The 20749-nt window shown below is 38.9% G+C and overlaps 2 protein-coding genes across 2 annotated transcripts; both read left to right on the top strand.

The window, feature by feature from the left end:
* The first annotated feature begins 465 nt into the window (after nucleotides 1-465).
* Nucleotides 466-3959, top strand: LOC106175163 (uncharacterized). The gene is made up of 2 exons (XM_013557021.2): nucleotides 466-791; nucleotides 2007-3959. Exons 1-2 carry the CDS (start codon nucleotides 774-776, stop codon nucleotides 3369-3371), a joined length of 1383 nt encoding a protein of 460 aa, XP_013412475.2. The 5' UTR covers nucleotides 466-773; the 3' UTR covers nucleotides 3372-3959.
* A 9569-nt stretch (nucleotides 3960-13528) lies between these two features.
* Nucleotides 13529-20143, top strand: LOC106175160 (uncharacterized). Its single transcript, XM_087007570.1, has 14 exons — nucleotides 13529-13542; nucleotides 13753-13956; nucleotides 14376-14475; nucleotides 14800-14925; nucleotides 15334-15392; nucleotides 15979-16011; nucleotides 16254-16454; nucleotides 17109-17217; nucleotides 17523-17722; nucleotides 18202-18231; nucleotides 18441-18644; nucleotides 18832-18969; nucleotides 19425-19565; nucleotides 19808-20143. Exons 2-14 carry the CDS (start codon nucleotides 13938-13940, stop codon nucleotides 20014-20016), a joined length of 1569 nt encoding a protein of 522 aa, XP_086863696.1. The 5' UTR covers nucleotides 13529-13542; nucleotides 13753-13937; the 3' UTR covers nucleotides 20017-20143.
* Nucleotides 20144-20749: the final 606 nt, after the last annotated feature.

The raw sequence follows: 20749 nt of genomic DNA, 5'->3' as shown, positions 1-20749 counted from the left end.
GACAAACACTGACGACATTGCCCGCAATCTGAGAAGCTGATTTTCATAAAGGAACGGCAAGCCTGTTTCTATATGTAACACTCACACGGTATTATCTACCACGTATACATCGAACTGTTATATCGACCGATTTTATTTGATATTTACACTATGAAACCTTCTCCCATACACACTATCAACAATCTGTTAATAAGATCTATGAAGATTATCAGGGCGTTCTAGACTCCTATCTTTTAATGAATGCCTAACTTTTAGGTGACCCTCATTTTACAAAAAGGATTTCCTCCGATTATTTGTACACATATGTAAAAAAAAAATAAACGGAGCGAAAATTCACTGATTAGTCTTTTAAGACCGCATTTCAGAATTATTTTATGGTTGTGATACTTGTGCGATAAAAATTGCAGTTCATGATCATTTTATGATATCACTATCTCGACAATCAAATTGCGCTGTAAAGGAAGAAAAGGAAACTGCGCAAATTAAAATAATGATTCCTTAGCTCTACAAAACCTCGTAGGTCTCTTAACATAGGATGGAGGTTATTTAAAAATTAAATGAACGAGAGACTCGAACACGTCGTTAAATATGCTGATTTTGCTGGTTATGCGACGCGAGGGTTAAAATAAAAAGAGATCCTATCTCGGTCAGACGGTCCACGTACATACAGCATTCAGCATGGAGGGATGTCACCACCGCTGTGTACCTGTGTTGGGACGTGCAGGATGTTAATTATTTCCTAAGTTCCTGCTTAGAAGAAGACTGAGAACCGAATGCCGCTGAAGATGTTGGTAAGCGGGAGTGATGAGGCTTGTAGAGGCCTAATTCATATCTATCGTATACTGTGATTGGAAGAGCAGATGTCTGTTTTTTATTAATGTTATTATTTTGGTGGGGTGTACGTGTTCATGTGTGAGTGTGTGTCAGGTGTACTATATTTATACCATACCATACATTTCAATAGCATATCATCCAGGTATGCAATATTATCATCATCATGTGCCCTGCTCTAATAGCGTTGTTGATCAACCCCCTCCCCCCGCCCGTGTATGTGTGTGTGTGTGTGCGTGTGCGCACGTACATGCGATTGTTTACTCATCAGAGTGACTTTTAGGGTATAATACAGCAGATAGAGTTACCTTCCCATTATATAAATCTATTCATGTTTTTATCCCCATTAATTCTATCCAGGTGGTTAATTCAGCACGTAGACCTTGAATTGGCGGTCGAATATATATATATATACAAGAAACGAACAAGACAAAAAACGAACAAGGTTAATCTGTTCTCTCCATTATAATTTACATAAGTCCCTACAGCTTTTTCGGCCCGGAGGCCTCGTCAGGGGCGTAAACAGTTTGCTGAACAACGAAATTGCGCGCAGTAGACACAGTTAGATACATACATATAAAAACATCATATGAAACATTATGCCTAGACGGCACATTATGGTGGTCTGGTCTTTTGAATTATCTATAACTTTAACATCATGCGTGGATAACACAGAAGTATCCTGGTTTGGGTTTCTATATAGAACCGTCTCTCTCTCTCCCTCTCTCTCTCTCCCTTTCTTAAACAGAATTGGCATTTGATATGGGGTATTTCTATTTAAAAGGTATATATAGGTAAAAATATTTTTTTTAACTTACAACTCATATGAGATATGTAAAAACAGAGTTGTGACGTCAGATGTGGTGGTACCAGTTTACCGACAACTTTGCGTAAGGGTTGTGTTATGACTTTAAATCAGCCATGTATTTTTGTAATGCTTCATTAATGAATTTAATTAAAGGCAAGCTGTCACAAATACTATATTTGTTTTCATTACTTTGAAAAATTAAATTAAATCGAAATTAATTGATTAAAAAAAATCCCATATCAAATTTCAACACCGTATTATAATATCCCCGTATCCAGACTTCGCTCCCTTCTGAACAAATCTTTAGTTTCCTCAGTTTTATATATGTCCGTTTTACCTAAATCTGTTTGTTTATAAATATTTTCAGTTCGCCTTCATTCAGCCCAAATTCATAGCTGCAATGGTGCTCTCGGGGTTGGCCACTGTGGTGGTACTATACCTGTCCATACTTGACGACACACACCTTAACACTCACCTGACACAAAACACCCGGACACGTCCCGTTAAGACCATGTTCTGGTACACACCAAACATAACGACAGAGATGTATCTCCTCTCCGCCTACTATGACGATAGACCGACCACAGACCCCATGATGAGACCCGCCATTCGTATCATCGGTATGGCGCACAAAGATGAAGTGGACAAAGAGAAACTGTCTTGTTTAGTCACCTACGAAGGGCGGGAAACTCCCGTGTTGCAGGCAATTACGCCGACTGACATCGGCATAGGAGGCTGGCGACACGGGAAATTCTTTCGGGAGTATATATTTGTGTGCGGACCTTTAAGAGTCAAGGATAAGAACGCGACATTCGTCTCCGTGGTGGACAAGACATATCTGACCCAAACAAATTGGGAATCTCATGAACAGGTGCGTGTACCTGTACGATATCCAAGAAGAGAGGAAACAATGGACTTCGGGAGCTGTGTCAGTTTGGCTTACTGGAAGTTTGATCCCTATAGACTAGTGGAGTGGGTGGAGCTGCACAGGCTCTGGGGAGTAAAGGAGATCAACATTTACGGCAGCATGGTGCAGGACACCACGGAGAGGGTATTCTTATACTACCACCAGCAGGGGATCTTAACCTACACCAGGGTACCGCGGCCCATGACCGAGGACGGAGAAATCATGTTTCATATCATGGCGACTCCTGTGATCAATGACTGTATGTATAAGAACATGTACAGATACAAGAAAATCGTCGTCACCGATTTAGATGAAATGATCGTTCCCCGTGGAAATTTGATGACGTACCATGACATGTTGGCCGCCATTGAAAATGAAACAGAATCAAGTCATCCGTACCGAATGTTTAATTTTAGGAACGTGTATTACTTCTCCGAACTGCCGCAGAATACGTCGGAGCCGGAGTATGCGTTAACGTTACGTCAAATCCACCATTTAAGAGAACTGACGGCTCACGGAACGGCAACTAAAAGCATCTCAGACCCGATGGCTTGCAATAATTTGCATAATCATTATTGCTTGAAAATCCCCAAAATGCTTGAAAAAACGCCTCATTCTATTCAAGTTCATGAAAAATTTGGCTTGAATCAGCATTACAAGAAGTGCCACTTTGACAAGTACCGGAAGGCTTACAATCTGCCATCTTGCAAAGAAGCTCTGAAGAATTACACATACGACCCCACGATGCTGAAATTTAAGAAAAAATTGCTGGCCAGTTTAAAAAAGCCTCTTAAAGATCTTCAGTTGATAAAAGATGTTTTTTGAATTATTTAACAGCATTAAGATCAACCACTTTGTCTTATCTTTTTTGTGTTGTTGATTATTTGTATTTGATTCTGCATTTGTAAATGAAATTTTAGTGCAGGATCTTAGGCCACATTCACATAGAGAGCATCGGTCTACGTAGATCGAACCAACTCTGCAAGAACTCTCGCTGAATGCAATCAGCTTAACTGTATGGTAGGCCTCCTCCGTCGTTGAGTAGAATACCAGAAATACAGAAAGGCTGGCGATGAATATATGTTTTGGAATGGTTGAGCTACATGTAACAATAAACGTAACAAACGCTGTTATACCCTTTTTCGTCTATCAGCTACATGTTAATCAGTCGTTAATCGTGTTGTTTCTGTTTAAGACTCACTCACTGCAAAGTGTCGGATGAGAAGGCTCCCGCCGAGCACGCGACTGCACGGCGTTTACCTGTTAGTTATTAGAGACATTTATCTTGTTGTATTTCAACATTTAGCTAAGCAGACACAAAGATACACAAATAAACCCTCAATGCCGTCTCATGTTTGTTGCAGTAACGCTACTATTTCTTTGACTTTTTTGTCTCACTTATTAAGGGATAAAAACGGGCACCAAATAAATCAATTGATTTACTATCCATAAACTATGGATGTTTGATTAGAAAGATTAGCTTTAGTGTTTCGTTGTTGATCTACAAGATAACATAGGTGCTGAATTAATTCCAGGACAGAAACACAAGAAATGATCTGGAGTACTACATGCATATATCAGTTTTAAATAATTTCTAAAGTGAATAGTTAAACGAGAAGTTATTTTTTAAATTCTATTTATAAAACAGTACTTCTTTATTTATGTTAGAACATATTTTGACCAGTCTCAACTTCCTTGGAAAAATGCAAAATCGACCTTTGCAATATTTTTCTTCAGTTTAGACGTGTAGTTTATTCGGTATCTTGCCTTCATAGAAATAACATAACTCGTCACAACACTTTATAAAATGATAATTAAATTGAGTAAATTAATTCGTTTAACAATATAATGAAAGTCAGACAAAAAAGTCGCCATAAAAGCGATTTCCAACAATTATTATATATCAACTGTTTGTCAATATCAACCTCTCTCTCTCTCTCTCTCTCTCTCTCTCTCACACACACACACACACACACACACACACACACACACACTCGCGTTTTGCAGTTTCACGAGTCACAACCGTCACAATGGAAGCGAACTTCCGCATAAAACGACGGCAGTCTGTCTTTTGGCCATTCCAGTCATATTTTCAAGGTCTGGCTTTTGAAGAAAATAGGAATTAATGGTGTATAAATAAAACAGCTGTGGCTGATGTGGATAAATAGAAGATGAAAATAATAGAAACAGATCAATAGATTGAAAATCAACTATGATTACAAAAATTTTATATTTAATGTTTAATTCCCCACAGAGGAAGTAACGCTTTTCTTCTTTATGAATCCTGTAAATTCACGAAATGAAAATAAACATGTGTTTATGGGAAGGGATGGTTAAGGAGGACATACCTGTCAGTAAAAGCACATGTACATACATGTGTACACTACATATATATACATAACATGAGGAACATTATGTAATTCTTAACACGACACGTCTCTTTACTGTGGTTAATCCGTACTTGTCCGGCTAGACAACTCCGCGGTGGGCTGAAAACACCTGCTGCCGTCTCACTTAACCCTGATGAACACAAAATTTCAAATCTAGAGACTAAATGAAATCTTGAAAGTAGACCGAAAACATGTAATCGACATTAAAAAGTGCACAGTCCTTGCCCTAAGATCCGTAAAATATAATTGTAGTTAATGTAAAAGACCACACGCCACATTGACGAAGGTCCACGTCTGTGTGAATATCAAAACGGAAGACACGTGACCTCCTGGTATCTATGGTAACAGATCCATCCCTAAATCTCCTTATAGCTGAGGTCTCCTCCCCATATGGTACATAGACTATAACACCGGACACCATGAAGACCGCCTTGGTAGCTTTTACAATATGTTTCTTAACAAAGGTGAGAAAAAGTATTTGGTTACTAAATATTTGAATTGGTTTGCTTAAATACCGGTAGCTTAATTTTCCCATACAAAATGGTATTTTCATTATTATGTGTACACTAATGGTTTATTGGGAGCCAATTATTTTAGAAAATACAAATAAATGTCTAATAATTATACATGTGAATCCTGGCCTCTTGTTTTTTAGGTTGCGACAGCAGGGCCTCCTTTGTGTAAGTTGTACTGAGGAGTCACAACGTGTACCTTCTTGGTGGAACAAGGACATTAAGATTAGCAAACCTGAAGATCTGCATACACCGTGTATTAATTTATAGCATAGTGGAACAAAGTTCACTTTTGAGATTTATAAAACTTGGCAGCCATATCTTGATTATTTGACTCATTTTCATCCAGATGCTATTTATTGCCAGTAGATCCGCTTCACTTGTAAAGACATGTCACATAATTCAGCAAAAAGGCTGGCTGTATTACTGTCTAATATCTTCCTACAAATAATTTAAAATGAATTGAGTGCAGATATCAGATGTTATAACAAGTGTGTCGTAGAAAAGAAACACTACTCAGTTAAAGAATATCTATGCGAATGTGTTGTGTTGTATAAAAACGGCTCTTTAAAACACAACGCGTTTATTCGTGTTTCTAGGCGCAGCCTCAGCGTTTCTCAGCAGGTGTCCTGAGATCCCCAATAAGAACGGCTTGGTAGCGGATCACTCCTGGACCACCACCAACCTGTACTGTCAAGATGGCAAGTACCTGGAGGGCAAGAAGACACTGCGCTGTATTAGCGACTGGAACAGCGTCGGCTGTAAATACGACGCTGCAGTGCCGGTGTGTAAAGGTAGGGTTACGGATAGGTTGACGACAGTTAACAAGTAAAGGTCAGGTAAAACTGAGAGGTAAATTGGTTCATTGGTTTAGTTTTTTATAGATTGGTGTTTACCAGAAAGGTTAAAATTTTAGGAACATTCGGCTTGTAGACCTTAAAAACGTGATTTTTTGGCAAAACTAACACCAAGAATTACTAGGAGCACTTTAACATTTATTTTTTAAAAACAACATGAGCCTTCGTCCAATACAGCAATATGTACGTTGAGGGCTATTATAAAAAGGTTCACCTGAAAGAAAATATTCATGTTTGTTCCAGATTACAAAGGCCACAAAGGTTGTTTTAGGGACAGTTACGGAATTCTGCTGAGGAATGCCAAATCTTGGAAAAGCAACAGCATGACTATAGCAAGGTAACCTTATGCCTAAAGTCACCATCGATGAATGGAATTGTAAAAACCTGCAATTGGTTAAATCTTCAGCGAGATATTATCAAAGACGCCAGTAAAGCATCCCAAATGCGATTCTTTTCCAATGTAAAGCTATCCTTCGTCAATCAACCAACTATTTTCCATGCCTGTTTTTCAGATGTATTGGTTTTTGTTCAAAATTCGGACTGGATATAGCCATGTTAACTGACCAAAGCGAATGCTACTGCCACCCTGATGGCTTCAAGTATGATGCAGTGGGCAAAGGAACATGTACAAAAAGGTGATGAACACCCAAGTTTTCTCTTTTTGCACTGATTTAAGAGTGATGCTGACTAGTAGTTTCTGAAGTTAAAATTGTTTTAAGTGATATCTTGACATACAAAAAGTTAGTCGTTTATAAACATTGTTTACACTTCTTTAGTTCTCCTACTTTTTCATGCTGATACAAATGTGATTCAGAGATGCTGATAGTATACAAGTAAGGTTTCTAAAGTAAAAACAGGGTTGACAACACATGATGTTTTTTCTGTGATGGATATAAAATCAGTTTTGCAAAGAATTTGTTTCTTTTGGAGAGAAATGAGTTGGAATAGCAGACTTAATGAGAAGCACTGGTACTTATTTTATTATTTTACTTTTAACAGGTGCTCTGGAGATGACAGTCAGATTTGTGGAAGTGAAAGATCCCTCTCCGTCTACAGTGGTACGTACTATATACATGTATACTGTGCATCAAAAGGTTTTCGATTTAATAAGGGTAATACCAATTTTCAAAGTAAAATGAATAATTTTAAGTTTAACTTTTCAGCCTTAAAAGTGTTTTCTTTCTCCTTATGAATCTGAAATGTTGATTTAATAGTGCTCATTATGCTTCTCAGACGTGTGAATATTTATTATCTATTTTTTATTTCACGTTACAGTGAAGGCATCCACCGCGGACAATATTCCAGGTTAGTAGCTACCCAGCAAACAGAACGTTATTATAACGTTACCATGACGTTTATATAACCAAATAACGTTACGGTAACGTTATGATAACGTTATCAAACGTTCTGTGTTTGCAGGGTGCAGTATGACCTTTGCCATAACTCTAAACCCGTGCATTGCAGTGTTTGATCTGATTATAAAACTGTAGTTGAATTCAAACATTAAAGACCGTGAGGACTCCTATTTAACCCAGCCCAATCTCTCGCAATTAGATACCAAATAAAATTGCAAAAAAATTATATTTCCTAGCAAGATGTTTTAGCCAAATGAATGAAATTATATGAATGAAAAGATAACCCAGTGATCGCCTTCAAACATGAAAAGTCGTGTAGGATGAATAGAAGTTGTGTGCAGTTTTATCCACAAAGACAGCGTAGTTCATTTAACCTGTTCGCACTGCACTGGTTTGATTACCTTACTTATTTCTAAGCAGCTACATTAAATGGAGGCTTCAAAACCCCCCGCGTGTTAAGCCTCTCTTCTAGTCTTCAAATCATTACTGTATTCCCTGGTTCTAGTGGTTCACTGTCCTGACATCGACCCTGGCAAGGGAAAGGTGGTCCACACCAGACAGGTGAATGGAGTTACCCTAGTCGGGGACTCGGCCCGTATTGACTGCGACTACAGCTCCACCATCAAGGGAGGGGCGGCCACTGTGAAGTGTATGGCGGATGAGAAGGGCCACGCTCAGTGGAGTGCCACCCCCGGGAAGTGCGAACGTAAGATATAGATGTCACTGGAGCAAATTTGCCAATGCATAAACCTACCATGTGCTCTTCTCGTGATTACAAATAATAATAATAATAATATTGTGATAAAATATATATTTTGATAACTTATTTCTGTTGAAGTTTCTGGTAATTTATACACCAACAAGGTTGATAAAAATAACATGTTTCTACTGGTTTGAATCTTACCAAACAACGAGTCATTTCTCAATTATCAGTAGTTTTCAAATTCGGCCCGAAAATTCTTCCTGTAATATTTTAAAGGAGCAAAATGTGGATTTATAAAGGATTAATATATATGCATAGTGTGTTATGTGACAGGTTTATATTTTTCTCTCTTACACTTAGCAATTCTTGGCTATTTGGGCTGCTACCGTGAGAGGTATGGCCGTCCACTGTTCAGTTCCAGTTACCTGTGGACTGACAACAAGATGACACCTCAGAGGTTGGTATGTCAATGTTAACGAAACTCGCCGTCTGTTTTCTCCAACTATTCGTTTGTGTGCCTTTGTAAAATAAATTAGAATAATTGTATATGGAGGCTGGACGGGTTCCCGAGGTATGGTGAAAATGTTAAAATAATTCATAGTGTCTACTTGGCGAAATTGAGAAGACAAATTGAAATTTGTGATTATATGATAGTTTCAGCCATGATTATATTTATTGGCACGATGAACAATACGTATAGGTATCCCGGTCGGTTTCTAATTCCACATTTTTCAAAATCTAAAACAATAAATGGGCATCACTATATACGTGTCGCCTTTGTTAACTAAAATCATTATCAGATCTGCAGTTTCAATGAAGGAAGATTTTGGAATATTTTCACTTCAGGTGTATGGCATACTGTCAGCAATTGGGCTTTGAGCTATCAGCATTGCGCAGTGGCAAATACTGCTTTTGTGGGGACAGAAAGGTCAATCTAACTCAAAATGGTGCCGCGTTGAACCCCCAAAACTCGTGTAAATACCGGTGTGCCGGGGACAGCTCTCAGTTCTGTGGAGGAGACAGATATGCAGTGTCGGTGTATGATGGTGAGTGGAACTAGTATGGTTTGCTACTTACTGTACTAATATAATTACTACACTTAAGCCCCTATCCGTACTAATATATAGTACTACATGTAGGTAGCTCTAAATCGCATGTATCTCAATGATATTGTATATATGTAAATTGATAAAGATTTTTTTAACTTATTCAGCAGAGTTTGCTACATATTATAATTCATTATACTTACTTTAAGTTTCTTCAAATCATATTATTTGCAGTGATGACTAAAGATAATAATGTTTTACTGCTGGAACCAGCAGAGTTTGACGTAAAGAGCGAAGGCTTCTCAATTCTGTATTTCTTTTTATAGTTTCAGCTGCAGTTTTTGGTGGACTTCCAGGTAACATCTTTTTTACCGAAAAGATCTCTTTAGATTCCCTCTAACTTTACATTGAATAACCGTGTACTTAAACAAGTTGTAATAAATGGTACTTTTTCTTTAAAGACAGCACCACAGGAATAGTAAACAGGCTCTTTATCAGGCTTTAAAAACATTTTTATCAGAATTATTTTAGCAATAATCTAATTTATATTTCATATACTGAATTCAGTGATCAGTTGTCCAAAGTTAAACATTCGCAACGCCAAGTTGACTTATGAAGGATCCGTGAATGGCGTCACCTTCCCCCGCGGCTCTGTCAAGGTGCAGTGTAATGATGGGACGCTCAGGGACGGTGTCACCAAGCTGAACTGTGTGACAACTAACTTGCAGCCTAAGCCCGCTTGGGATAATACCCCGCCTCTCTGTAAACGTAAGTTACAGTTTTAAAAAATGCACTTTTTGTGCGTATCTAATTCAGGAACTAAGATATTATTACAAATTTACGTTCGTGAAGAACTGTTGTTAATGATTATTTAAACGGATCTAAAACTGACTGCATTTTTCATCTTATAGGTAGTGAAAGGATATTTTCTTTACAAAGTGCAAAAATGAATTAATCAATTTTCAAATTCTTTTCTCTTCTTATTTTCGTACAGTATTTTGTTTCATTTAGTTATATTGAATACATATAGAGAAAAACGCTCAATTTAATTTGGAAATGATATGAGTACTACAGTAAATTCGATTTACCCCAGTCCCTCGCATACATGGCACCTGTTCCTCTTGATCCAGCTCTCCATGGCTATGTGGGGTGCTTTAAGGACCGTTACCCAGAGAAGAAGTTTGATCCCCGTACAGTCTGGAACACCCCGTTCATGTCAGCCACCATGTGTATTATGCACTGTCACGGTATCAGGTATATGTACGCAGGTAAAGCATAGTTTGCCTTACGTTCTTGTATTATTGCTTTCCGTCTGTCTGTCTTTTTTGTCTGTACTTGCTTTTTAACAATTTGCATATGTCACTGTCCGTAGGAGAAATACATCAAGTATGCACGAATTTCTATACTTTTAAGGTCGAAGGTGCGGATAATGGAGTCAAAATATAGCAACATTTCTTATTGATCAGCATAATTTCAAATAAAAGTTTTCTCTGAGCGGCTAGGAATGATCAAAATATTAGATCGGTCTGTTTATGGTACTAAGCTTGTTTGAACAAAATATTAAGAGGAAATGTGAAATTCAAGTTGTAAATGTCAAAACGTGGTTTGACCTAATTTGATGAAATGTTGACCATCTTTTTTCACTTCTGTCATTACAACATCTAAAAAAAACGAGTTGCTGCAAAAACCGACATAACATTTTTTTTTGCGTATTTCTTCCCCAGCTCTTGAGAATGGTAACAAATGTCACTGTGGCAATGAAGACATCTTGTATGGTGCTGGTTCCTCCACTACATGTAGCTACCTGTGTCCTGGTGACAACAAACAGATATGTGGAGACTACAGGGCGCTCTCCGTCTATAAAGGTGGGGACATAGGGCACATTCATAACAGGGGACTTACAGGTCCACGGATCAAATATGGCCGACCTACCTGAATGCTTGAATCCTGAATAAAGCGGCGATCTTTTTAGTGGATCGCCATATTTGATCTGCGGATCTGTTAGTCCACTGTTCTAAATGCGCTGATGGTGTACACATCTGGATAATATAAGGTTATTTTATAACACTCATTGTTGCATTGCGCTACACGTGATACGGAAAATTGATGTAGAGAAAAGTAAAATGTCTCCACTTGTACATACAGAAAAATTCTGTCATGTAGTTTAAACCTGTTTATTAAATGCAATATGTTAATCACAAAACACGTTTGTCGTAAATCCTGTATTTATATTGCGGTTCGTTCCAGTGATTGACCATATCAACCCAAAGATGACCACTGCAAAACCAAAACCCATTCCTACCACCAAACCTACCACCATCACCGCGCCAACAACTACACCAACCCCTCTTACAACAACCATGCCAACTACCACCTCAATGCCAACAACAACGACCATGCCAACTACCACCCCAATGCCAACAACAACAACCATGCCAACTACCACCCCAATGCCGACCACAACAACCATGCCAACTACCACAATGTCGACAACAACAATGCCAACACCAACCATGCCAACTATCACCGCAATGCCAACAACAGCCATGCCAACGACCACAATGGTCCCTCCCACCACCACAGCTGTGCCCGGCTCCGGAGATGCAGTGTCCAATGACGGGGACGAGATTCCAGCTCCATACACTATAATTGAGTAGTTATCAGCACTGTGAAATTTACTTGCAGGTTTTATAAAAGTGGATATTTTGAGTTTATGTTAATTTGAACTGAATTGGGAACCGTGTTCATGGAGTTAAATAAATATATTGGAACGTGTATTTTCATGAATGTTTTATGTTAACCTCGCACTGATTGCTTGCCAAGACGTTCAGATCTAGTTTCAGATGTTGTAAGTATGGAGTGTGCACTATATATAAATGGGGTGTGCAACTATATTTAAAAAGTACATTATGTTTAAACGGACTTTTTTGCTTTTGGTATGCTATTATGTAACGGTATGATTGCTTTGACATAATTCCTATCACAGTGTAACAATTTACTCATCAAACTTTGCAAAATACGTGCACTGACCAGAGGTGTTCGTACCAAACACATCACAGCCTGAGCTCTTCTTGTCAGGCACTTACATGCACCACTGATGTCAAATATTTTTAATCTTGTTAAAGGGATAATAACTCTTCGTATGAGATCTATATTTCACAATAAAATCATTGTAAACAACTCATAGAAATATAACATATTTTGTTGTACAAGAAAAACGGCAGTTATAGCTAGTTATTCTGATATCTGAGCTTGTCTTTAGACCATGTGACCTCCATTGATGGCTATACTCTGTTATAATCTCTTAAGAGATTATAACAAAAAAAACTTTTTAGAAAAAAACCAAGAACTAACTTTGTATGTAAAAATGGATTCATTAACCATTGGTAAGTATGGGGAAATTGTTGTTTACTCCAGGAAAATTCTTTTTTTTTTGGCCAAAACGAAGAGTTATTATCCCTTTATCATATTTATATGCGTGTTGAGAATAAAGAGGGTGGTGTGGTAAAATCCACTAAAAATCACAGTAAATGAAATCCATTCTGACCTCTGCATGGATAGTGATGCTTCTTTTCGTGCATTTCACCAAACCGTCACCAATATGCCACGAATCACGACAAAGAACGCGCACTGTAAAATCACGTCAAATATTCCCAATGGTATCCAACACGGCGTGACATTATCGGCGCTCTGTGCCCATCCTAGGTAAACGTAATATCCAGACACATGCGTCACTCCCAGGGGCAAGCACGTCTTATTACACCACGACAATATAAAGCCTTTAGGAAGATAGCAGACACCTCACTATCTGAAGACGAGCCATGAAGCTGCTTATAGCGTTAGCGGTGTGCTTCGTAGCTAGCGTAAGTGCCAGTTAAACTTTCTACGCTGTATTCACCTTTATTTGGCTTATTATGTTTGGAAGTAGGTTTTCGTTATTTTAGTTGGCATTATTTTGAGGTACATAAGTAACTTTGTATTGAAATATTCGTTACAAACATTTATGTCACTTAGATGCTGAAAAAAAAACAAACATTCAATGATTGCAATTATCTTTACAAAGATTTAATATATTTTTCGATTTTTCTTTTTTTCCAATCACTCCTACCTTTAGGAAGCCGCCAGACAATACTGTGAGTATGGTTGTTCACATAAGGCTAAATACACTTGGTGTTGTTTGCATAGAATTTCGATAAAATACGATATTTATCTTTTCGTTCAATCTTCGGGCTTGTTCTCCATCAGATATTGCAAATTATTTTGTTACATTTTTAAAACACTTGCACACACACACGCACTCATGCTCGCAAACGTTGCCTCACTTTGAACCGCTGTTTTTTAAGGTTATGATGGCGATCATTTCGGCTACTGCCCCGACCTGAACACCACGGCAGGCGGACAGTGGTTCTTTCCTACCAGAAAAATCGCACGTTTTGGCTGCGATGACGGCAAATACTTGGACAACCCGAAGACTCTGGGTTGTGTACGTGACGTCCTAGGTGAAGATGGCTGCTCCTGGAATGACACTATGACTGACATGTGTAAAGGTATGGTCACTTATTATTTTAGGGAGAAATTATTTACGACAGAACCCATATATAACAGGTGCAATGGGCATTGCTATTAGGCTCTGTATCAGAGATCCTTTATAGCATGCGCTTCATAATCGTGTCATATGTGTCGGATTATCTTTAAACATGGTAGCGGGGATAGAATCAGGCATTAAGTTATGGGAATATAACAGGTGCTTTGTGTAACATATAGCAATGTCCACAGACGTCAAGCTGGCAGTTGGTAGAATTATTTTATAAAATTTCTGTATAGTTCACAATTTGCACAGTCTTCGTTTGGGTTATGGTAAACCAAAATGACCCCCGCCATTCCCCCAGTGTATTTGCCAGTACAGACTGCAATAGGGCCTCTCACCTCCAACAGTTCAAACAATCTTCTTTCACTATTGTTGTAGACTTCAGCGGCTATGAGGGCTGTTACAGAGACTACTATGGCCTAATGACCAGAGCAGCTGAAAGGACGTGGTCAGACAGTGTCCACATGACAGTGCCTAGGTACACCAATCCTTAAGACGCCTTAACATCTGTCAATATTGATATATGTAATGTTACTCGCATTGAAAAGGAAAATGGCGCACAATTCCAATGTCATATTAATTTTGAAACCCCCTCTACTTAACGCTTTATATTGTGTTGCAAAACATATCTATTGAAATTAATTAATACTGATTATGCATATTTAAGAAATAAATTCAAACTCCATATGCTGCGTTGCGTGCAGTCTAGTGAAATCCCTTTTTGTTCATTTACCGCAAATTTGGTTTGAAATTATTTGATGTACAGTGTAATTTTACACATTTCACTGTTTTTTTTTTCCAGATGCATATCTTTTTGCTCCAAGTACGGCCTTGACCTTGCTATGCTGAGAGACAACAACGAGTGTTTCTGCCACAAAGAAGGCATCAAATATAAACAGTTCGGCAACTCCACGTCATGCACGAACAGGTATAGCAGAACTCAGAAAAATACTTAAAAACATTCAGATGGACAGAAGTACATACAGAAAGTCAGAAAGCCTTAAACTTACGAAAACAAATATTCAGAAATGCATTTGGGAAATCATGTGGAGCGTGAAAAGGTGCACAGTTATCATTTTCAACGAAGACTTTTTGGATTTGTGTAAGTGATTCAACACATGTCTTAAACACCATCAAGCTGATATTAATCCTGTCACCCAGTGATTCTCAGCAAATACAGGTTTCAGGGAAACCTATGTGCAGACATATTTAACTTTTAAAAGTATGCAAATTATCAGGTCCTGGTTTCTTTATCGATTGCAAGCATATCAGATCTGAAATTCACTTGGCTTTCGCGATCTTCATGAAAACTATATTTCTCAATTACCAATTGTAGATGTAGCGGAGACAATTCTCAGGTCTGTGGAGGTGACAGAGTCCTGTCCGTATACAGCAGTGAGTATACAGTTTGTCCGTAGGCCTATATAGAAGTGAGTATACAGTTTGTCCTATACTGCAGTGAGTATACAGTTTGTCCGTATACAGCAGTATATCCGGGCGACATACAGTTGGTTTGGTTTTTGCTTAAAAATACCGTTGACCAAATTTCATCTTTATTTCCGGAAAGGCAATTAACATTTTGTTAGTCTGTTAGAAGCCTCCATCTTAAATCTCGTCCACGTACTGGAATGAATAGTTGACATGTGATGCGTTATTCAGGGGCGGATCTAGAAGGGGATTTGAACTGGGGGGGGGGGCAGATGCGAAGGTGACCCTCCACCCCACGCACTTGACTTGAAAGGCCCCGAAAATTTTTGGTATTATAGAGGGCGAACGGTGCCACTTGGTACGGTTTAGAACTATGATTCATCTAGCCAAAATTCTAATTTCAAGAGAAGACCAGAAGGGGGGGGGGGGGGGGGGGGGGTTAGGATCCCCTAACCCCCCCTCTAAATCCGCCACTTTGTTATGATATATCTCAAACATACAAAATGAATCTATGTACTGATGTATCACACAAATTTCAATTTTTTTCTTGCAGTCAAGGCGACAGCTCTTAGTGGAAATATCCCATGTAGGTATTTAACACATATACATATGCTTAACACAATATGAAAATAACAAGTACTCAAAACCAACGATTACCTCTTTCAACATAAATAATATTAATTCAAAAGTTGCTAAAAGTAAGTTGCTTTCATGCTAGGAAGTACATATTTGAGTTAATGACGATGTTCAATCTTGTAAAATTATGATATGAGGGTGACGTTTGAAAAGAAGAAACAGGTATTTACCGTATTATCCTTCCATCTTCAGTGGTTCATTGTCCTAAAGTGGACCCTGGCACTGGCACTTTGGTCCACAGCAAGAAGGTCAACAACATCACGTTAATCGGAGACTCTGCAAGACTGCAGTGCAACTACGGCTCCGTCGTGACGAACGGCGCTAAATCGGCCCAGTGCGTTCCTGATGCCAAGGGTAACGCTATGTGGAGCCAGTCAATTGGGAAATGTGAACGTATGTATTTAAGACATAGGGTATATTTGTGAAATACAATGTAAACTTATATTGTTACCAACTTGTGTGTCACTATATACACTAGCTGCCCAGGTAGAAACTCAACTGTGAGGTAATACTGTCTTAGCTCAATCCTCAACTAGACAGTGTAGTCACAAGTGGAGGCTATGCCATGCTGGCAAACTCTTCCTTTACTGTTCAGCTGTCCAGACTACGCACACCAACTCCCAACTCAGAAGTGAAGGTGTCCTAGTATAGTCGACTTACAGCTCACTGTCCACTAGGTCATATGGCTAGTGAGTAGTACTCTAGTAAATGCTCTGATAATCATGTGTTGGGAGACACATGACATGTGGCATGGGAACACGTGATTTCTATTGGACACACACACACACACACACACACACACACACACACAACGGTAGGTATAAGGTTAGGTATATATAAGATACTAGGTAGTGTATTCTGCTAACGACAGGTAAGGAGTGCTGCGTAACGATCGTGTGAAGACATTTTGCTTCCTGCTCTTAGATTCTTCCTAACGGCCTAATTCGATACTACCCCTTTACGATATATTGTGCAATATTAATTTATTTGGGCACGTTTTCGTAAATCTCTTATTTTTATGAACATGAAGGGCGTTTACCATTGCAGCTATCCCTGGATATTTGGGTTGCTTTAGAGACGGTTACTATAGCAACAATCTGGTGAACATCTTTAGCAGCAAGAACAGATGGAGGGACTACGAAATGACCACCACAAAGCAAGTCATCACATGTATTTTGCTCTCTAAACATTTTGATTTAGAAAAGTATATGTATATACTTAAAAAAAAAGAAAATTCAGTATTTTGAGAAATTTTGAATATTACATAACGCTTGAATACCTACCTACCTCAATTTAGTGTTGCAAAAATTTGCCAATAGCAAGTTTTCCCATCAGTATTTGCATATATAGTAAGATGTCGGTGTGCAATTTCTTTAAAGCATCGTCTCACATAATAAAATCAGAAAGGTTCACCTAATACACGTCCGTTAGTCACAGCTAAGCATCATTTCCATCTTCTAGGTGCCTCGCTTTCTGCAAAGAGTCTGGTTTTGAGCTGGCTGGTTTGAAGGTTGGCCGCTACTGTTACTGCGGGATTAAGTCACTGAATCTCACCGTGAACGGCGCTCCATTGAAGGGTGCTCGGTACTGCAGGACCACCTGCTATGGAGACAGAGACCAGTACTGTGGGGGAGATTATAATGTCGTGTCGGTGTATGACGGTAAATGTGAAATATTAACACTTGAACTAGGATTTCACAATTCAAATTAAGAGCATAGGTATTGACAACTGAGCATGCTTATTTTTATCATATCTATGCAGTGTGTCGGTTCCTTGCTCACCCACAATATCACACTTTACTGTGAACTCATCTCTGTTATCAACCTAGTATTTCTAGTGCAGAACGGCAATTTGTGTGTATAGTAGTAGAAATAAGTTACAGACAGTGTGTTCCGAAACCCAGGCCAGTATACAGAACTACAATATCAGGTTTCGAACAGTAGTAAAGCTGAAATGTGGTGTAGTACATCGGTTTCCAAACAGCAGTTGTATAAAACATATCCAGTCTAAACTTAAAAGCACATCCAAGACATATGTAAACTCATGTAGTATTCGTGCATGTTGAAATCTATCGATATTGAAATATTAAACTGATGTATTACTCGTTCAAAATGCATATAAAAAATTCATATTTTTCAGTAACCATGTCTTCATTCACTGGATTGACAAGTAAGTATAATCATTGGAAATTTGTGATATGGTAGAAATGAAAACAATTATACTTCGTGAATTAATTTTTGTACTTTTTTGACCAGGTTGTACTTTTTGGTCAAACGTAATACACATGTTGAAAACGCCCTTACATGACATTTTTAAAAACCTTATGTCTGATATAAAATGTACAACTTCATTAATATCATGACGTCATCGTCTTCCAGAGATCACGTGTCCCAAGCTGAACATTCCTAATGGCAGAATCGTCTATGGCAGCTCTTCCGTAAACAACCTGACTTTCCCAGAGGGCGCTGTCAGCGTGACCTGCAATGACGGGACCGTCCGCCTGGGCTATTCTAGACTGACCTGTGTCCAGAAAGATGACCAGACCGACCCCACGTGGAACAGACCCGCTCCTGTCTGCGAAGGTACCCTGTCACGTGACAGACAGTTAAATCATATATTTATAGTGTTCTCAATAGTTGAAAGTTATCTTTAAGGGTATGCTTTAAATGAGGGTATCTTGTTTGAATTAAAAGGTTTCACTTTCGCCATAGAACCTGAGCATTGGCATAACCTATTCACGCATTCATTGTTTATGTTTTTCTAATTCAGTAATCCCAGGGTACCTGGGCTGCTTCAGAGAACGATACCCAGAGATGAAGTTTGATCCCTCCACAGTGTGGACGACAGACTTCATGACTGCCACCAAGTGTATCAAACACTGTAAAGGACTGGAATACAATTATGCAGGTAAAAAGACGTGCTGAAACTTGCCGTCCATGAATATGTCAAATATCTCCGTGAAACGGGTCGTCTAGAGTTTGTGAATTCACTGCGTTTACAAGAGTTGATTTGTGCAAAGAAAATTGTATTCACTAACATGTCCATTAGTAGAGAGACACGAAGTAATTATTGTGAACAGATACGCGTGCTTGTACGAAGGTTTCAAGCGTATGTCTGAAATGAAAGAAATATCTGTATAATTGTAATTCACGAGGCACAGCTTGAAGAAAGTGTTGACTCTGGCAGTGTTTCCTTGGAAAGGAAAGGAGATATGTCGTACCTGTATAGAGCACGTTCTTCGCGAACATTGGAGGAAACTTGGAAATACAAAACTCAAATACTAAAAACAACAGCCTAATTGGTGGCAAGAGTTCATGCTTTTTACAGATATATAAATAAGTTTTTTTTTCTATTAATGTCAGCCCTGGAGTACGGCAACATCTGCCACTGTGGTAATAACGAGCTTCTGTATGACGCCGGGGCTGCCTCCGTCTGCAATGACAAGTGTAAGGGCAACAGCACCCAGATCTGCGGAGACTACAAGAAACTCTCCATCTACCAGCGTAAGTTATAAATAAAGGTCTTTAAAGAAAAGCGCAGAAGGATTGCATTTTTTAAAGAATCAAAACAGGGAACGAAACCCGGACTATTATATTTTGTTATTTCGAAACAACATTAACAGAAACTACTGGAAACGGTTCACAAGCCGTGGCACACATTTGCTACACAAGCACAACTCCTTTTTTGTCCAAAATTCATATAACACTTTGTTACTAATTTATAATCTGTATTTAAACATTTGCAGTGAACGTGAAGGTAACAACGATTGCCCCAACAACACCAGCGCCCACTACCGAGAAGCCAACTCCAGAACCAATGAAGCAAACAACAGCTAAAGCCACCCCAACCCCCAAAGCGCCAACTCCCTCTCTCATTTCTAGCACGGAGGAGCCTGGATCCGGTGAGGGATCCGGCGAAATCGTTGATCCGGGAATGGGTTCCCTGATTGGTTAGACAGGGATGCCATAAGCTAGACATATAAATGATATGATAGGCCATTGGCACCAGTAGTATGGTTTGAGAATTGACAGAATTGGGCTGTAAGCAAGGTATCCGACTGAATAAAAGGTTTTGTAAGAGTTATTGATTTGAAATGTGTCGTTTTTTATTTCTCTTCTTCCTATGATGCCAGCATCGTAAACTTAACTCACGGATTATTGAAATGTATAATTTCGTTCTGGATAAAAAAGAAAACTGTAATCATATTCAAAGGGTGGCATGTTCTTTGTCTTAGTGAAACACTCACTACCTGAAGAGGGGAAATATTCTGAGGTCCACAGAACTATATTTCATATACCTCTAGTACATGTATTATCGGCGGCGGTGGGAGGGGGATGGGGGTGGAAACAAAAGCCGGTGTAACGTGACAGAGAATCCCCCATAACAGAGAGTCTGCTTCCCATTCATTTGCACAGGTGAGCCTCGCCCTAGATGTTGACCCAATTAGGTCAGGCTAACCCTAACCATTAAACCAAATATGGAGGGCGGACTTTCTGTTACACGGACCCTCAGTTTCGTTACACCGGCAACAGAAGTTTTTCCCACCTTTATTGATAACCTGTGTACACCAGTGAAGACCGGTCTCATTTTATTAATTTCATATCTAGTATTTGTAATCGCAAACGTTGTTTTAGCACGGGTAACATATTGCCGCATTTCTGTCCGATGGACATCCCTTCTTGCACTG

The sequence above is a fragment of the Lingula anatina genome, chromosome 3, assembly GCF_051362555.1.
Source record: "Lingula anatina isolate TDL-2025a chromosome 3, LinAna3.0, whole genome shotgun sequence".
NCBI classification, from domain to species: Eukaryota; Metazoa; Brachiopoda; class Lingulata; order Lingulida; family Lingulidae; genus Lingula; species Lingula anatina.
Note: the sequence above shows the minus strand (reverse complement) of the source record. Positions and strands in the feature narration are given on the sequence as shown.